Here is a 21,280-nt window from a genome sequence, read left to right on the forward strand (position 1 = left end):
AATTTGATCTCCAAGCACATATTAATACGGAGAACAAGATAAACGGTTTGGATCAGTCATTTAGACTTTGAATCGGTGATTTATGGTCTAATGCATAAGGGTTCATATGCATTGCAATGCACCATAGCCCATCTATATATATATATATGAGATGGGCTACGGTGAGTTGAGAAGTAAAGCGACTATTTTACTTCATGCTCATATTTTGTGATTTTTAAGTTCAAAACGTCGATCCAAACCGTTCATTTGGTTCTCCATATTGAAATGTGATTGGAGACCAAATTTTACATTTTTTGAAATTTTTTTACTATTTATTAAGCAATTTTGAAAGTCGCTGATCTGATGGTCCAGAAAATTTTACTGTTTTTTATTGTTCACAGCAAAACAACAATTTTAAAAAATGCTTAATAAATAGTAAAAAAATTCCAAAAAATGTAAAATTTGGTCTCCAAGCACAATTCAATATGGATTAAACATCTAACGGTTCGGATCGGTCGTTTGGACTTTCAAAATAAAAATACGGCGTGAAATAGAAACGCGTTTTACTTCGCAACTCACCGTAGCCCACCTCTATATATATAGGAATATGCTGCAATGATGATGCCCAAAAAATGTAAACTTATTTCCAGGCTGCAATGATGATGCCAAAAAATTGCCAAACATATAACCGGAAATGGATATACTAGGACCATCACAAAAGATTACATAAAGTAGATAGGAGTGAGCATATGTTACCAAAATTTTCTCAAAACCACTTCCAATTTGGTCCCCAAAATTCAAATTACTTATTGCAATATTGAAGATTAGAGTTTAGGTCCTTTTGGTCCACTCCATGCCACATGCCATAGTGCAAGGAATACATATAATTAAAAGTCCTATAATTCTGATATGTGTTAATTACAAGCCGCCTTTTAGCTGGAAAAGGAAAAGAAAACACTATTATTGATGCACTTGGGGAATCTTTTATGATGCTTACTGTGACAATAAAGAGTACTTTCCATATCATATGTTTGGACAAAGTAAATAGTTCAAAGTATACTGAGCAGAGTAATAGTGTGAAACTGTTTATTGTGATACCAAAACTGAAAAAACTTACCAATAAAGCCGAAATTGAAATAGAACTATGTTTTAGAAATGATGATTACTTGCATAATTAGTTTAAACATTTCTAGAGATTTACTAAAAGTACATGTAGACAGGTCAGATTCAGAGTTCATCTTCAAGACAGGTTAAATTCAGAGATTACTAAAAGTTTCCAAACTTAATTGCTTCCATCTTTACAAGTTGATCACCCAAAAAAAAGAAAATAAAGGAAAGAAAAAAAAATACACTAGCACTAGGGTTCCACCACCTCCTAAGTTGCATCAACTGCCAGTATTACTGAGACCGGCAGTGGTGCGTGGTGGCAGCTAGCCATCAAGCTGAGTTGCTGATCCTTCACAACTGACAAATGTACCATATCACCATCTTTTAAACACACTCTGCTCTTCAATTGCTCGATCACAGGGACGAGTACCTTGTTGGCCCATTGCTCAAAGGACAGGATGCCACCATCACCTTGCAAAACGATGTCAGCCATGTGATCTACAACACGCATTTCAATCTCCAAGTTCAGCGAAGCACCCATGACCGAGGAAAATTTGGCTGACATAATCTTGGAAAGGGTTAGCTTGAACTGGCTTGAAGTCTATCACCCGGTCCATCAGATGATGTATATCACGGATTGTCGGTGGAACTGGGGAAGACTCTGTAAACTGGCCAATGTTTTGACTGCTCTCTTCTGTCAGGTCACTAGCATCACCGCCGTCTCTGATTTCATCATTGTCATCATCATCATTGTCGACATCGTTGTTATCGTGTTTGCTTGAATTTGACCCAGGGCATAGATTGAGGTCCAAAGAGAGAGAATGACCTACAATTCTAGGTCTATTCCTTCTTTCTTCATGCGGGTAATACTCAGCCTGACGCTTCCGGGTGTTGGGGCCCACAGAAAGCTCCAGGTGCCATCTCAGTGGCATCATCTCCTTCTCAGCTTGTTCACTACCAACGATAACAACAAAAATGATGTTTCCGAAGCCACCAACTTCCCGATTATAAGAATCAACAAACTGACCAGTCATGATGGCTTTCTTGATTGTTGCCTTAACAACGGCATTGGCTTGATCAATGCCATCGAGGACAATCACACGCCTCAGGTTTGTTTTCACTGCCTCCACCAAAAGGTCCAGTTGGGTGATTCCACAATCTGATATGTTTTGTTCATGGCTTGTGCTGTCTGTTTTTGGGCAGAGGTTAAAAGTGGCTGGTCTCTCGGAAAATAATTGCATAGATAGTGCATAGGCCATTTTTCTCTTGCCAATATCGTCAGGTCCGTTGAACAGCAACCAGATGGCAGATTTGTACAATCCGTACATCTTACCGGGCCCTGATTTGACACCCTGTACTGCCGATGCAATGGACATTGCGGCCTCTGGTTGCCAATTCACTTCTTGCAAGAGTCCTTCAGACAGCTTTATCTGAGACGCGGCATCACTATTTGGACCAGAGTAAAATTTGGTAGAAGAATTCGGTGCGAGTCCAAGAGACAAATCAGTATGTACTGTTGATTCCGAGTGTGAGGGATGATGTCCGATTGAACTATTCGATCCAGGTGAAATAGGCACAAGTTCTAACTGGTCTTCGAGACAAGGGCCTCGCCATTTCTTACTAACTTCAATTGTCGTTTCATTCGGAGTTTCTTCTCCCTGAAATAAGTTTGAAAAATGTTATATTTAATATGTGACCATTATGTGTACTTGCATTAGTTGCCGTATATACTATATAGGAATTTAAGGTTGGTTAGAGGTAGCTATTATTAATCATAACTAAGAAATAAGCAACCTATATAAGATCAATTAATACCCATGTTATGTAAAACCATTGAGCACTGATCGTCTGATCCCCAAAAAATAATCTGATATAGAAGCAAACCTGATAGACTAACGAGCCATTCGCTAGTCCATTTAATCCCCTCCGGCTGTTATACTGTTCTAATTGGTGGCTTTCCCCAACGCATGACAACTCGTCACCATGTTTCTTCAAGCAAAACCGGCATAAACCTGATGATCCTACTGAAGCCGAAGGGGGCTTTTCGGGATGCCAGTACTTCAATGGTACGACACCGTTGTTTATGCGAGAAGCGAGATTGTTAGATGTGTTCAGTGCCTCAACCGAGCTATTCAGAGTTACTTTTCCACCAAAACTGTTAGGAGGAGAAAATAGTTATGAATAATACTTGAATAATATGGTGGCTTATTTATACACATTATATAAAAAGTTCTATAAAAATTATCATTAGTAACAAATCCTTTCCCAGTATATATTGATTGGCAATTTGGCATAACAAAATAAGTTTACTTGTTGGTGTAACAACTAACAAGTCAAATTATTTGAGATAGAATTAATGCCTTCCTGTGGATCGGACTGCTATGATTGCATTTGAGATTCATGCTATATATATTCTGTTCAATTGCATTTGAGATAGAATTAATGTCTTCCTGTTGTATCAAAACTCAGCACATATAAATAGATCCTTAATTTATAAGTACCATGATCATATGCATGAACTTATTATACAAAAGATTCACATGTAGAATTTGTTCAAGTAAATTAATTCAGACAAAAAGAATAATTTCAGTAATTTCTAGTTTTCTACAATAGCAAACCTTGGTGACACGCCGACCAAAGATCGAGGTGTGATAGGAAGGGCCTGCAGGTCCCAATCCGTCTCCATGTTTGGATGGTAAACTTGGCATTTCAAATAAGTAGCACAAGTTGCAGTTCCAACCAACCACATACGACGTTCTTGCCTTAGAATGGTAGCCACCTCGGCAATCACGGTACGAGCAGTAGCTGTCAGCATTTTCCGACCCTCCTCCATACTGTAATTAGTCAAACCTGTGGCATTTTGGGCTTCCACAAGCCACTTGAGATCTCCCAAATCTAGGACTACTCCTTTGTTATGAACCAGTTTAAAAGACACTGTGTTTACTATGCACCTGATATTATCAGGCAGTTCGTTTGTTTTTGCTCGGTTCAATGAGTCACCTACCGAGATAACTTTCAAGTCTCCAAACTCCCCTCTTCTCATCATCCCTATAATTTCTTCCATCACAAAATCCACACCCGAGTCTCCGACTAGCACTGGATTCCGGTTTTGTTGCCTCATGAGCACATCTGCCACTCTTTTTATTTCTTGTCGATAACCACTGAGAGCAAGCCTGATCTCTCGACCCTGGATATGTTTTGGACTGATATGTGATAGGATAGACGACTTGACTCTAGGGGATGAAAACCCTGCCTCACCCATGACCCGACTAACTGACGGATCATCGAGAATTGAAATGGTGAGATGCGGGAGGTCGACACGTATCGCGAGCAAGGGGTGATCCGGAGAGCCACGTCTTTGTATTGCTTGGGCACGCTTAAGAGATGCCACAAGTGCATTGGAGTATATCGGGCATGATGAATGAGAAGGAATGGAAGCAATTCGATCTAGTGCAACCGAGAAGCACAGATCAAGGGCCCGGCATGAGAGGAACGGATGCATAGGGCGGTGCTGGTGTTGGTGTTGGTGCATTGTGCATGTGTGACGCAGGAGGGAAGAAGGAGTAGAGAGGAGAGATGCTGCGACGTGGAGAGGGGTAACATGAGGATGGTGCCTCCGACTTGCATCGGAGACGGCTGCTGTGAGAATGGCCGAAGCCTCAGTGGTAAAGGATTGTTGCATTGATGCCATGGCTGATGTCAGCTGCTCTGCTGGAGCCGGTGGGGTTCCCATATTTGATGCAAAACTAATAAGGGGATCGGAGTATATTAAATGGAACTACGCACTCTCATGGTTTGATGTAAGGGAATTACACAGGGATCAGTGAACATGGGGAACTTTTCTGATGAGTGGTTTTGGTTTAAATTAAATGGGGGCAGGTTGCCCCTCTTTTGTTTCTTTCTGGAAAGATATATGTCACTGGAAGCTCTTGGTTGTTGGTAAATGATAAAAGTGGTTGCTATAAAAGGTTTCTTCAGTTAAAATGATAATGTTATCAGTTTCAGTGATATATAATTTTTAACTAATAAATTTTTTTACGAAGAAAATTATTACACTTATTATTATAATTGGATATATGATTTATAAATATTGAATAGGGCTTCAAATGCCTCATGACTTAATTTTATGTCTCATTTGTGTCTCATATTTTTATTTTTATTTTCAAAATCCAAATAGTCAATCTGAACCGTTCAACATGATCTCCATATTAATATGTGCTTTCAGACCGTATTTATATATTTTTTATTTTTTATTTTCCTAAATATGTATAAAATCATTGTTTTTGGGTGGTCGAAATTTTCTAAAAAATAGTAATTTTGTACCTATTTTAAAAAAAATAGTAGAACAATTTAAAAAAAAAATATAAAATTTGATTTTCGAACACATTATAATACGAAGATTGTGCTGAGTAGTTCAGATTAACTGTTTGTACTTTGAAAATGAAAAATAAGTATGTGAGATATGAATGAGACATAAAAATGTACGAGTCATTTCAACCCTATTCATAAATATTAGTATATAGATATTAGTTAAAAAAAGTAAATGATTTAATTCACACCAAATCGTATACATTGTATAAGTTTTGTGTCATTATTATTTCGTTAGAATTTCGATTTATATTATATTTAGATATCTATATATATCGATCTATTAATTAAATATATACATATAACACATCAAATTCTCTTACATTAATTGGTATTGTGTATTAATTAAATATATATCACAACAAATTCTCTTAACTTGTATTATGTATGATGACGTGGGAGAATCCTAAGCTTGAAAATAGGAGATATGGAACATTGGTTGTAGCGCTTGGAACAAAGTTTTTATCCCCTTACGCTGGCCTCATCCATTAATTAGTTGATGCTAATAAAGTACAATCAACTAACATTCACCTAGCTACTTAATTTTTCTCTCCCCATGTATCCCTAAACATTCCTACGTACTCTCTCTCTCCACTCTCCACTGTATGTAAATATCTTATCATATCATATCATATATCGTCCTCAACACCTTTTTCTTAATTAATGCGTGCGTTTATAGGGGAACACAACAAAATTTTCCTCTACTTGCTCCCTTCTTTCAGTTGTATTTAGCTAAGCCCAGACCGAGCATGCCAGAAAAACAAAAATGGATCCAACACGCACACCCACGCACACCTCAACCCACTCAAAAGGATAAGAATAGAAGTATTACTCTCTTTTTGCTTTCATAATTAAATAATAGCAAGATTTGGGGTCCTAACTGTAATAATTTGAACAGCAGAAATTCACACAGAAAAAAATTAAACACATAATTTAACGAGGTTCAGTACCAACTTAGTATCTACATCGTCCACACTCACACAAACGTTTTTTATTTTTTACACAAGAATAATTCTTACAGAGGAAGGAGGGTAGGTTTTATAGAATGAACCTCCCTCCAATTTTCTAAATCCTACTTTCCTTATTATTACAATCTTCTAAAATAAGGAAACAAATTAACTAGGGAATCAAGGAAATTAATTATAAGAGCCAGCTGCCGCCTTCCCTCTTTAGTCTGCTTCAACACTACCCCTCAAGTTGGCATGTACAAATCACTCATGCCTAACTTGCTCACTGCTCCATTGAAGATGTTGCTGGCTACACCTTTCGTTAAGATATCTACAAGTTGACTTTCGGATCTGACAAATTCCAACTCAATCTCCTTTGAGTCGATGTTCTCCTTTAGGAAATGTCTATTCACACTCACGTGTTTGGTTCTATCATGCTGCACTGGATTATGCGACATATCAATTGCCACCTTATTATCCACACGAAGTATCATGACTTCTTCTGGTGCAAATCCAAGTTCCTTCAATACCTTCTTTATCCAGAGTAACTCACACACTTCTTTGGTTACCCCAATCAATTCAGCTTCTGCACTTGAAAGCGCTACCACACTTTGTTTTTTGCTTCTCCAAGTTACTAGGTTTCCTCCAACAAAGGCAAAATACCCTGAAGTTGATTTTCGATCTGTGAGGCTCCCAGCCCAATCTTCATCAGTATAGCCAATGACCCTCAAGTGACCGTTTTTCCTGAAATAAATACCTTTCCCTGGAGTTCCTTTTAGATACTTGATTATCCTCATGACTGTTTTCATGTGTTCTTCACTTGGATTGTGCATGAATTGACTCACCAAACTTACAGCATATGCAATATCCGGCCTTATGTGAGAGAGATAAATGAGCTTCCCAACCAAATGCTGGTATCTCTCTCTGTTTGTTGGAACCTGATATGGAATTTCTACAAGCTTGACATTCAGAACTACTGGTGTGTCCACTGGCTTGCAGTCTAGCATCCCAATCTCTGCTAGTAAATCTAAGATGTACTTTCTCTGAGATAAGACGATACCTTGCTTTGACCTAGCTACCTTAATTCCAAGAAAGTATTTCAAACCTCCGAGATTTTTCATTTCTAACTCATTTGATAGCTTTTCTTCAAGAGCACTTATTTCTTCTGCATCATCTCTTGTAATGATCATATCATCTACATAAATAATCAAAACAATTAATTTGTTATGCCTTCTTTTATAAAACAACGTGTGGTCAGATTCCCCTTGGGCAAACCCATAACTTCTCATGGCATTGCTGAACCGGCCAAACCATGCTTGAGGTGACTGCTTCAATCTGTACAATTCTTTGTCTAGCTTGTTAGTGTAATAATCTAGAAGTCAATAATACGATAATTTATCATAAAGCTTTGTTCATGAATTGGATGATTAATATCATTTTGTTGCCTTGAGTATTATTGCATTTATGGATCATTTCGAGTTCATGACTGAAATTGTGAAACTCCATAATATAGATGATATATACTCTTAAAAGGTCACTGACCAAGGTAATTAGCAGGAACACTAATTACCGCTGTAAGGTTAGTATGTGGATTAAATGATGGTCAAGTTTTACAGACCATAGACAAGGAGTTGTCATTTTAATCACATAGATATATGTTCCAGGAACATGATATCTGACAGACCCCGAATGAAACATTATACAGAATTGTGTTCGTGTCATTAATGCTTTCATTCAGTGTTAAGTTCTAAAGTATGAGATATTCATCTTTCCTACTAAGAAATGTATATGTGTGATTGTTATCAAACGCTGTCGGTAAAATGCAGTTATAACGGTAGCTCTTCGGTATACATGGCTTAGCTGAGGTAGTGATGGTTTACCAAAAGTACTATTGTCCCTCGTATCTCTATACGAGCTATAGCATCACTGGGCCCCTTGATAGAGTAAGATTATCAGCGCGCGGTATGATTACAAGAGTAATCATATTTGATAATCTGCTCAAGATCAAGAAAAGATTAAGTTTACAAGGATGACACACACCTACCTTGAAACTAATCTGATAGCTATGTGACAAAAGAACTGACACAAGTAAATTGTTCACTGGATCGTGATATTGTACTGTACAGCATCATCTGTGTAATTGGATGGTCATGATGTGTTGCCAGATGCCGCTCATGATTATAGAAGTTAAAACAGTTTTAACTCTATTTACCAACATAACACAGATCCTATTGGGTCACACCATATAGGAGTTAATCGGAGAATCTTATTGTGATTGATTATAAATTGGTTATGATCAATAGTAAGATGGTTATAATTAATTATACGTGTTATAATTAAATTATAAATGTTATGTAAAAATAACAAGCAAAAACATTGGTTAATTTATAAACGTGTGTGACACGTTGTATAAAAGTTAACCGGTTAATTTATAAATGTGCAGGACACGTTGTATAAATTACCGAAACAACAACCGCAAGAAAAATATATATAATTGTTCAGAATAATTATACGAATATTATTTGTATTCGGGCCGAGGGCATTCGGGTCTTTTCAGATTCGTCTTATCCGCATGACATGTCATCGATCCTATCCAGATGACACGTCATCGATACCGAAACAAACAACCGCAGAAAAATATATATAATTGTTCAGAATAATTATACAAACATTATTTGTGTTCGGGCCGAGGGCATTCGGGTCTTTTCAGATTCGTGCTTATCCGCATGACGTGTCATCGATCCTATCCAGATGACACATCATCGATCTTATCCACATGTCATCATCCTTATCCATTCGATGGCATATCTTGTAAATAGGCCGAACTTGGAGGGCATTTTGGTCATTTGGCAACCGACCCTAAACCCTATAAATAGGGGTGGAGGGGTAGAGAGAAAAATCGCTAATTTACTTGTATCGTTTCGTGCAGAATCGAATCGGTATTTTCTCTCTTTCTCGGTTTCTCTCCCAAATAGTGTTTCGGTTGAGAAAAGAAAGTTATACGTAGTTGACGTATAATCTTGCGGGTTGTTGTGGAGTATATTTACGGGATCGATGAATAGTGTTTTACCGAATTTCGCGTTATGTCAGTTTTGCTCATTTGATGAAACTGAGCAACCAAAAATTCGTGTTTACGGGTTTTCGTCTTTTTCCCCGTGAATAGTGTTTTTGCAGAATTCCGCAGTTTACGGTATTTCTGGCAGAAGAAACAAACCGCTCTCTGGTTAGTCCTGGTGGATAACCGATAGAGGCATCAGACGTCTGATGCTCCGAGTCGATTCCTTCCCTGGTGAGGCTCTACTCGCTCGGTCTGCATTCCAACTGTAATTTGGAAACAAGGTATAAATATGTCATATTAATCTATTTAATTGGTAAGTAGATTAAAGTTTTAGAAATCAATCATGGAGTAGATCTGTAAAAGGATTAAATTGGGTTTTGATGCCAAAGGAATACTGAAGGTGGACCGCCTTGGAAAGTTTCCTGACATACCCCGTTTAATCCTGAGCTTAAGTTGGCTGTAGAAATTTTTGTTCTACGGTCATTCCGTACCTTAAGCCTAAACGGGTTTTGGTTACAGCACCGCCGAAACCCCAACATAGCTTACATACTAGTTTCTCCGAGCTAGTTTTCTCATACCCAGGTGGAATTTTCATGTATACTTCTTCTTCCAAACTCCCATATAGAAAAACATTTTTGACGTCGAATTGATGCAGTGACCAATCTAGATTAGCTGCAAGAGATAACAAAACTCGCACTGTGTTTAGTTTGGCTACAGGTGAAAAAGTTTCCTGATAGTCTATTCCTTATGCCTGAGTGTACCCTTTTGGTACCAGCCTTGCTTTAATACCTTTCAACAGTACCATCCAGACTATATTTGATTGTAAATACTCATCTACAACCTACTGGTTTTTTCCCTTTTGGTAGTTCAGTAAGAAACCAGGTTTTATTTTTATGCAGTGCCTTCATTTCGACATCCATGGCTTTAACCCATTTTGGATCTTGCAAAGCCTCACCAACATTTCCTGGTATAGGTATATTCAGGTTCTTTTCTCCAAATTGTTTTAATGATTATGGTAACCTACTCAAGGTAACATAGTTTGCAATTGGGTACTGGATTGGTTCACTTGTACCATCTTCAGGAACATACTGTTTTGGTGCAACTCCTCTATTACATCTAGGTGGTAAAGTATACCTCTGATTAGAAACACTTACCTCAGGAGCATCTTGGGACTGTGGTTCTAAGTCTTCTTGTATCACTGATTCAAGTTCTTCTTCATCCGGACCATGTACTTCTGAACCCGGACCGTGCATCTCTACATCCGAACCGTGCACTTCTGAACCTGGACTGTACATCTCTGCATCCGGACCTTACACTACTCAACCCAGATAATTCGATCCATCAGAACTACCTGTTTCTTGTGACCGATACCAAATATCTCTTTCACTCTCCTTCTCCCCCTGAGAGAGATGTTTTGTATATGAATAAAATGACTCATTCTCGATGAAAGTTACATCCATGGTAACATACCATTTCTTAGTCACAGGATTATAACATCTATATCATTTTTTGTTCATTCTAACTCCTAGTGATACACACTTAACAACACATGGTTCCAGTATTGACCTTTGATGTTTTGGGACATGAACATAGGCAACACACCCAAATGTTTTTGGTGTTAATTTTAAGACTGATGGTATAGGTACAAAACTTGCAAGTTTACTCAACAAGGTTTTTAAATGATTTATCTAGGAAGGGAGCCTATTGATGACATATACCGCCATGGTTACTGCACAATCCCAAAAATTTTGTGGTACTTCATTTTCAATTAAGAGTGCTCTAGGTGTTTCAAGGATATGTCTGTTCTTTCGTTCAGCTATACCATTTTGTTGAGGTGTTCTTACACACGTCGTTTCATGAATAACCCATTTTCCTGTAAAGAACTCCTTTAGGTTACTATTCATAAATTCTCCCCCATTATCACTTCTAAAAAACTTAATTTTAGTCTCAAATTGATTTTGCACCATTTCATAAAAAATTTTAAACACCATTTCCACTTCATCTTTCCTTTTCAACAAGTATGTCCATGTCATACGAGTACAATCATCAACAAACAAGACAAAATACCTATAGCCATGCATAGACTCAATCGGGGAAGGACAATAAACATCAGAATGAACAAGTTCAAAAAGTTTTTCACATTGATTTAAACTAATGTTATAAGGGACACGATGGCTCTTTGCTTTGATACATGTTTCACACTGAAACTTGGACAAATCCAAACCTACAAAAAATTCAAATAAAATCTTTTTCATATACCCAAAAGAAGGATGTCCTAACCGACTATGCCATGTCCAAATGAAACCTTCAGGCTTTGCAGATCCATTAGCTAAGTTAGTCCTTCCAATCCTTATGTCTTCTAAGTGACACAGACGACCATGCTTAGAACCACGCCCAATGATCTCATTCGTGAGGATATCTTGTACAATACAGAACTCAGGAAACAATAAAACCACGCAATTTAATTCTTCGGTTAACTGACCAACTGATATTAAACATGTGGTAAGAGATTAAACCAAGAGGGTATTGCTAAGCACCAAGGACTGGGAGATTTCTACATTCCCAGCTCCTTTTATTGGATACTCGATTTCGTTGGCATTAATAATTTTGTCAATTTTTGATTCTCCAAGTTCCTTAATATCTTTGTCGCTAAATGTCATATGATCTATATCACCTGAGTCAATCACCCAACTATGTAGATTGTTATGAGTTAGCAGAGACATATCTTGATCACTCTTTTTATTTTTCTGAGAATTGATACCAGAAGCATTCACACCATCTTCCGTATCTGTAGAGACACACCGTGTACTTCTCGGGCTGAGCAGTCTGACTATCTACGTATACCATGGTTCCAGATACCTGGTCAATGTCTGCGTTAGTCTGTTGTTGCCTAGTTGAAACATAGGCTTGACTCCTTCCCTGCTGCTTTCCTTTCTTCCCTTTGAACCAATCGAGATATCTAACTATCTCAAAACATTTGTCTTTTATGTGTCCCATCCTCCCACAATTAAAATATTTTTGTTTCAACCTTTCCTGATTACCAACATTTGAGAATCCTTTTGACATCATAACCATTGAGTTTGAAAACGTACCTTCCAATTTAACAGAGATTGGTGATGAAGGGGCATCAGGGGTAGGCACTACAGCGGTTGGTTGTCATGTAGATGATTGGAGAGATACTAGTTGTGTCATCTGAGATTGTTGAATCATTATAAGCTCAGCTTCTCCAGCAAAGATTTGGTACTCGTCTCTTCTTCTGACATGATTGGTATTTCTTAACAGGAGTGAAATCGATGGAGTATCTAGATCACCTTTGGCATAGCCATCAACGATCAGTACAACTAATCAACCACGTTATGATATCATGTAACAATTTGAACAGCGGAAATTCACACAGAAATAATTGAACACATAATTTAACGAGGTTCAGTACCAACTTGGTACCTATGTCCTCCACACTCACATATACGTTTTTTATTTCTTACACAAGAATAATTCTTACAGAGGAAGGATGGTAGGTTTTATAAAAGGAACCTCCCTCCAATTTTCTAGATCCTACTTTCCTTTTTCTCTTTCTTTACTTTTTTCTTATTATTACAATGTTCTAAAATAAGGAAACAAATTAACTAGGGAACAATCTGTTAGTTTGTAATAATCTAGAAGTCAATAATACGATAAGTTAATCATAAAGCTTTGTTCATGAATTGAATGTTTATTTATATATCATTTTGTTGCCTTGAGTATTATTGAAATTATGGATCATTTCGAGTTCATGACTGAAATTGTGAAACTCCATAATATAGATAATATATACTCTTAAAAGTCACTGACCAAGGTAATTAGCAGGAACACTAATTACCGCGATAAGGTTAGCATGTGGATTAAAAGATGGTTAAGTTTTACAAACCACCTGACACGAGATGTCATTTTAATCACATGGATACATGTTCTAGGAACATGGTATTTGACAGACCCCGAATGAAACATTAAATAGAATTGTGTTCGTGTCATTTATGTTTTCATTCAGTGTCAAAGTTCTACAGTATGAGGTATTTATCGTTCCCACTAAGAAATATATATGAGTAAGTGTTATCTAACGCTGTCCGTAAAAAGCAGCCATAACGGTAGCATTTCCATATATATAACTTAGCTGAGGAAGTGATAGTCTGCCAAGAATACTATTTGTCCCTCGTATCTCTATACGAGCTATAGCATCACTGGGCCCCTTGATAGAGTTAGATTATCTGCATGCGGTATAATTACAAGAGTAATTATATTTGATAATCTACTCAAGATCAAGAAAAGATACAGTTACCAAGGATGACACACATCTACCTTGAAACTGATCTGATAGCTATGAGACAGAAGAACTGACACAAGTAAATTGTTTACTGGATCGTGATATTGTACAGTACAGCATCATCTGTGTAATTGGATGGTCATGATGTGTTGCCAGATGCCACCCATGACTAACAGAAGTTAAAACAGTTTTAACTCTGTTTACCAACATAACACAGATCCTATTGGGTCACACCATATAGGAGCTACTCGGAGAATCTTACTGATTAATTATAAATTGATTATAATTAATATTAAGATGGGTATAATTAATTATACATGATATAATTAAATTATAAATGTCATTTAGAATGACAAGCAGAAACAACGGTTAATTTATAAACGTACACGTTACGTTGTATAAAAGCTACCGAACAATAACCGAAAAGAAATATAATTGTATATGACAATTATATATATTTGATTTGGAATTTTAATTGTTAATTATGGATTTGAATTATGGATTTAAAAGCCCAAAATAATCAAAGCCTTAATTAAAATTAAAAGCCCAAAGGCAAAAGCCCAAAATCAAAGCCTTTTACTATTCATCCTTAATGGGCCAAGGGCAAAATGGTCTTTTTTACCTTGGTGCCGACTTCCCATGTATTGACATGTGTCATGTGAGGTGGCAAGGGTATTTTGGTCATTTCACATGATAAAAGGATGAGGTGTCAAGGGCTTTTGGTAAATAGATTTGTTTTGAGGGGTATTTTGGTCTTTTGCCAACCTCCTCAAAAGTCTATAAATAGAGGGGTAGGGGTAGAGAGAAAGACTCACTAATTCACGTGTTAATCTGATTACTTCGTTGATCGGTTTTCCCTCTCTTTCCTGATTTCGGTTATTACGAGATTCGGAAAAATATATTTTTAGATTCTGCGGTATTTCATGTTTTGCTTTATTAGTAAAACGGAATAACTTGCATTCTTAAATATATTTAATCTGTCTCTTTTTCGGTGAATAGTGTTTCTGCAGAATTCCGCGGTTTACGGTATTTCTGGCAGAAGAAGTAAATCGCTCTCCGGTTAGTCCTGGTGGATAACCAATAGAGGTATCACACGTGTGATACTGCGAGTCGATTCCATCCCTGGTGAGGCTCTACTCGCTCGGTCTGCATTCCAACTGAGATTTGGAATCAAGGTATAAATTGTTATATTAATCTATTTAATTTGTAAATAGATTTAATGCTTTAGGAAATCAATTATGGAGTAGATCTGTAAATAGGATTAAACGAATCTTCTTGATTCATTTAATCCGTAGCTTAAGTTAGATGTAAAAATTTTTGTTTTACTCTTTCCGCAGCTTAAGCTAATTAAATGGGTTTGAACCGTTCCTCGAAACCCAACACAATCTTCTAGAATAAGGAAACAAATTAACTAGGAAATCAAGGGAATTAATTATAAGAGCCAGTTGCCACCTTCCCTTTTTAGTCTGCTCAACACTAACTTAATTCGAAAGGTTACATAGTATATAACTTCTCATTAGGACTTACATTTAATGCGTGCTATATCAACATTAGAATTACTGTTCAAAGCTGTCTAATTGTACATACTAGTGTTAGATCGTTAAACTAGTTGGGTTATTCAAATATATACGCATGCACAAGCAGTTGCGGAGCTACCATATAACAGGGGTAAGCAATTGTCTACTCCTAAAATTTTAAAATTGAGTATGAAGTAGTATAGATTGCCTATCCCTATCCTTTTGACAATTCAATACTGCAATTCAACCGAATGAACTAAATTGCAATTGCGACTGATAATTGACTAAAATTGTTGAGTGTTAATCTTTTTCTTGATTTATGTTTAAATATGATTTAGAATTTGATGAAATTGATTAAAATGATTCAAATTAATTTTTGCCCATTGATCCAGTAATCCGAAACTTTTTGTCCACCTCTAACTCAAATTCTAACTACGCCACTATGCAAAAGTTTGCCGCATATACCTATCTATGCGTTGAGATAAACTAGAAAATTCAGGAAGACAGAAATATGAAAAGCATGAATATGTAGATACGTACAACTTACATTTTTCATGTACCTGAAGTTAAGTTTTATTTCAATATACAATAATATTACAATAAGCTAACTGCAGTCCTACTAAATATATATAGGACCACTAGTTACACGTATGCACCAATTATGTACTTCAAATTAAAACTTCTAACAAAGAAATACAAGATAATTATATAGGATTTAAATTAAGAAAATATAAAATTAAATATTTCTAAAAAAATATATATCAACCGCGTTTAGTATATGATTGAAATCATTATATTTTACTTGAGGTTAACATATACATTATTTAGTGCGACACTATATAATCATTTGAGTAAGGCTACCATACATTGCAATGCATATGTATTTTTGTGCATTAATTGGACCATAAATCACTGGATTCAAAGTCCAAATAACCGATCCAAACCGTTTATCTTGTTCTCCATAATAATATGTGTTTGGAGACCAAATTTTATATTTTTTGGAAATTTTTTACTATTTATAAAGCCACTTTGAAAATCTCTGATCCAACGGTAACAGTAAAATCAAAAGGCACCGTTGGATCAGCGATTTTCAAAGCGACTTAATAAATAGTAAACAATATCTAAAAAAAATGTAAAATTTGGTCTCCAAAACACATATTAATATGGAGAACAAGATGAACGGGTTGGATCGATCATTTGGACTTTGAATCCGGTGATTTATAGTCCAATGTACAAAAGAGACTATACATTGCAATGCACCATAGCCCAACTCATAATCATCTTATCAATATATATAATATATAGAACTTGTCTTGCATTCTAGAAAACTTTAGTACTAGACTATGGGTTTGTTTGAATCGTGCAAGGATTAGTGCAAGAATAGCGATATATTTGAATTAGTGGTTGAGAACAGTGCTAACCCAACAGTATTTTGAGAGTAACACTAATTTTGGACTATTCAAGTTAATAATAATATCGTTTGGATTGTATGTTTAAAATAGTGATGGAGGGAATAAATAAAATAATAATTAAACTAATATTATTATATTACATTTAATATTTAAACTAATATTATATTACATTTAAACTAATATGTTTTAATACTAATCTAATATTTAAACTAATAATATATTACATTTAACATTTAAACTAACATTATATTATATTTAATCTAATGCAAATGGTGCAACAGGAGTGCTCTCTACTCTGCACCACAGGAGTGTCTACACGTATTGTGCAACAGAAGATCCATTGTAAGGCTTTTCTCAGGTCCAGCCGCAAACCAAGAAAAGAAAAGAGGCTCCGCATGCACTGATAAATTCCTTTATATATATTTTTTTGCCTCGAATGTTATTTGGCATTACATAGAAGAGAGGCTTCCTGTTCACTTTTCTTTTTTGACTGCTCTCGCCTTTAACGAACAATGAAGCTTTTTGTATCACAAAAAGTTTGGTTACTGCAAATTCTGACCAGTCATGCATGTTTCCACTCAATTCTTCATCTTGGGCCATAATTTGCAAATTCTTGTGCGTTACTATATATGTTGGCCTGTTATATCAAATTTATACTGTCTGAAGAGAAACTATTCTGGTGGAGTCAAAATATATTATCACTGATGTCAGTTAAAAGATTCTAATATTTTTTTAAATAAATCAAAATTTAGTATAATTTTTTTAAGCACTTTGTCAAAATATTTAGAGCCAACAATTGTCTACGTAAGAGCTTCACTAAAAAAAAAAAACTGTATTATCGGACGTTTGATCGTGTATAAAATACACATATAATTTTTCATGCTCATTGTACAAAATACTCATAGAAAAGATATTATTGACTCATACATAAAATGTTCATACATAAAATACTTATTATATGATCATTCATGTCATTTAAAAAGTATTGTTGAATCATTCTATTTACAATTTCTACCATTTATATATGTCATCCCAAGGTTCTAAATAGCGTTTATCGCGTCATAGCGGGGAGCCTCCAAAAAAAGCTATAGCGAATAGCGACGCTATAGCGAAAGCTATTCCAAATAACATTTTTTTATTTTTATAAAAATTATATTATATATTTGTACTAAATATCAACATTATTTAGTCTCATAGAACAATAAATAATATCAAATTGATTAAAAAATTATAATATTCATATTGAACCAATACAAAGTCCAAATTGTGACTCAAAATATCTATAGTAATACTAATATCATAAACTATCGATCTTTTTCTATTTAAAATATCTTCAACATCATAATATAATTTATCTTTTTTCTATTTAAATTTCAAAATAACCTATAAATTGAAAAGAAAAAAAATCATACTTCTAGTAAAATAAACAGATGATCCTTGAAGAAATTCTTGTTAGTCCCTAAAATTTTCATAATTTAGCAATTATTTATTTGATTTATCATCAGTTAAAAAAAAACCAAGAGCAAAATGAAAAAATTATTATAGCGGACTTGAATTTGATATAATGTAATATTCATCAAAATTAAACAATATCTTCACCATTTATTTATTTTAAAGCTCAAATAAATTGAAATAAAAAAACAGCAAATGTTGCATAGCGCGCGCTATTTGCGCTACACACTATACGCTATAGCGGACCGCTATTACCGCTATAGCGTCTGTAGCGCAAATAGCGTGTTTTAATGCCATAGCATAGCGTTTGGTCTCAAAAAACGCTATAGCGCGCTATTTAGAACACTGTGTCATCCAATTTTCTTTTAAGAAATACTTTGCTTCATAATTATTATTTTTCTTAAAAAAATTTACTAAAATATATAAACTTTTACAACATACATAAAATGTTCGAGGAAATCAAAAATAATAGTTCAATTATATTATTGTTTTGTTTCATATCATATGATTTATAATTCTTTTTTTTTTTGAATTATTTTCTCAATAACAGAAAGAGAAAAAAGATGGTGCAAGGAAAAAAAAATTGGATGCGCAAGGGGAAAGTATACTTCAATAACAAATTCTCTGGCGAAGGAAACTTCTCTTGGTAAGGAAGTAAATGAAGAAGAACTGTTACAGACCAATGAATCAAGTAGCAATTATGTATGCATCCAATGAATTGAGTAGCAATCATGTGATATATGCATCAATTAAGGGGCTAACTTGTAAATATTGTGTAAGCTGAATTGTAATTTTTTTTTATATATGCTCATTTTTTTAAGTTCCATTTTAGTGGTTTTTTGTTGCTGAAATATGTTGTTTTTACTTTCTGTGACATATAATGCATACTGAATTTATTAGTTTAAGCACGAATTTTGCAATTCTATGATTTCACATTAGTTTGTATTCAAGCAGTCAGGGAATAATGTTGTGCTTGCCTCTAACCAGTCCCAGGAACTCAATCCAACACTATGCCAGCAATGAGATGTAATGAAAATGCTCACAGCACTTCACTGGTACAAAAAATGTTCAAAATGAGCCGTCTCAGACATCTGAACAGAATAGACTGCTACAATGACCAAATAGAAAAACAAAATCCACAGTTAAATAAAAGACCAAAAAACACACACTTTAGAACCAAATTTTACATTTATAGGATTTTTGAATAATTTATCATGGATTTCCAAATTTCACATTTCAAATATAAAAAACTGTTATTTGTTATATAATTTTATTATACTGCCTCTTGCATTAGATTATATGTTTGACGTAGTTACAAAGCCCCAAAAATTCTGAAACTTGACAGGTATTTAGAAAAGGTATTTCTCTACATTTTTCATAAAAAAGAACTAAAAATATTGTGTAGTAAATATCTCAAAATTTAAATCTAAAGATTGCTTGTCAGAAAAGGAAATAACCAGTGTTCTAAATAGCGCGCTATAGCGTTTTTGGAGACCAAACGCTATGCTATGGCATTAAAACACGCTATTTGCGCTACAGACGCTATAGCGGTAATAGCGGTCCGCTATAGCGTATAGCGTGTAGCGCAAATAGCGCGCGCTATGCAACATTTGCTGTTTTTTTTTTCAATTTATTTGAGCTTTAAAATAAATAAATGGTGAAGATATTGTTTAATTTTGATGAATATTACATTATATCAAATTCAAGTCCGCTATAATAATTTTTTCATTTTGCTCTTGGTTTTTTTTTAACTGATGATAAATCAAATAAATAATTGCTAAATTATGAAAATTTTAGGGACTAACAAGAATTTCTTCAAGGATCATCTGTTTATTTTACTAGAAGTATGATTTTTTTTTTCTTTTCAATTTATAGGTTATTTTGACTGATTTTTTTTATTTATATCCAAAAAATAAATTAAATCACAAAAAATAACCATTGTGGTGTTGAAATTTGAAAATTACCCAATCCGGTTATTCAGTAACCGGATTTTTATTTTTTTTCCGGTTACCCAATTCCCGGATTAGTGAAATGGGTCCGGTTATTGGTTAACCGGAAAGGATGGAAATGTGTCATATGTATATGTCCGGTTAATGGTGCACCGGTTTTGTGGATTTTTTTTTTTTTTTTTTTTTTTAAAAACAGAAATTTTTTTTCTTTATTTTTTGTATTAAAATATTAGAAATGTTGAATATATTTCTTTGAAAATAGATGGAATACAATATAATTTGTTTTATTAGAAAGACTACAATAAATAACCCGGATCAATATTTTTCAGATCGGATTTTTCGCGGCTGTAAGAAAAATTAATATATTTCTTTATGTGTTATTGGAAAAAAATAAAAATGCTTAGATTCCGAGTTATTGATCCCGGTTCAAAAGTCACTTCTAGGTAATCTAGAAAATATTATGATCTTTCTAGTACATTTAATTTATTAAAAGTTGTATCTATTTTGAGAATTATTTTTGAATAACAATCATTAAATAAATTAAAGTTTTTATTTTTTTTTCAAAATAGATACATCTTTTAATAAATTAAATCTATTAGAAAGATCATAATATTTTCTAGATTACTTAGAAGTGACTTTTGAACCGGGATCAATAACTCGGAATCTAAGCATTTTTATTTTTTTCCAATAATACATAAAGAAATATATTAATTTTTCTTACAGCCGCGAAAAATCCGATCTGAAAAATATTGATCTGGGTTATTTGTTGCAGTCTTTCTAATAAATCAAATTATATTGTATTCCATCTATTTTCAAAGAAATATATTCAACATTTCTAATATTTTAATACAAAAAATAAAGAAAAATAAAAAATTTATGTTTTTAAAAAAAAAAAAAAAAAAAAAACCACAAAACCGGTGCACCATTAACCGGACATATACATATCAAGCATTTCCATTCTTTCCGGTTAACCAATAACTGGACCCATTTCACATTTCCGGTTAACCAATAACCGGACCCATTTCACTAATCCGGGAATTGGGTAACCGGAAAAAAAATAAAAATCCGGTTACTGAATAACCGGATTGGATAGTTTTCAAATTTCAACGGCGCAGTGGTTATTTTTTGTAATTTAATTTATTTTTTGGATATAAATAAAAAAATCGGTTATTTTGAAATTTAAATAGAAAA

General features: G+C 34.5%; 1 protein-coding gene across 1 annotated transcript; it reads right to left on the bottom strand.

The window, feature by feature from the left end:
• Positions 1–1,598: 1,598 nt before the first annotated feature.
• LOC144552460 (protein SMAX1-LIKE 2-like) lies at positions 1,599–4,819 on the bottom strand. The gene is made up of 3 exons (XM_078300441.1): positions 3,705–4,819; positions 2,971–3,241; positions 1,599–2,744 (listed from the first exon to the last, which is right to left on the bottom strand). The coding sequence occupies exons 1-3, from the start codon at positions 4,817–4,819 to the stop codon at positions 1,599–1,601; spliced, it is 2,532 nt and encodes an 843-aa protein (XP_078156567.1).
• Positions 4,820–21,280: the final 16,461 nt, after the last annotated feature.

Source organism: Carex rostrata, chromosome 4 (assembly GCF_964058835.1).
Source record: "Carex rostrata chromosome 4, lpCarRost1.2, whole genome shotgun sequence".
NCBI lineage: Eukaryota > Viridiplantae > Streptophyta > Magnoliopsida > Poales > Cyperaceae > Carex > Carex rostrata.

What these genes read in the sequence shown, in the direction of transcription:
- LOC144552460 (XM_078300441.1), bottom strand. Translation starts at nt 4,819, where the DNA reads ATGGGAACCCCACCGGCTCCAGCAGAGCAGCTGACATCAGCCATGGCA. An exon ending in TTGGTCGGCGTGTCACCAAG is followed by an intron (nt 3,242 to 3,704) that starts GTTTGCTATTGT and finishes TCCTCCTAACAG; the next exon opens with TTTTGGTGGAAAAGTAACTC. An exon ending in ATGGCTCGTTAGTCTATCAG is followed by an intron (nt 2,745 to 2,970) that starts GTTTGCTTCTAT and finishes AACTTATTTCAG; the next exon opens with GGAGAAGAAACTCCGAATGA.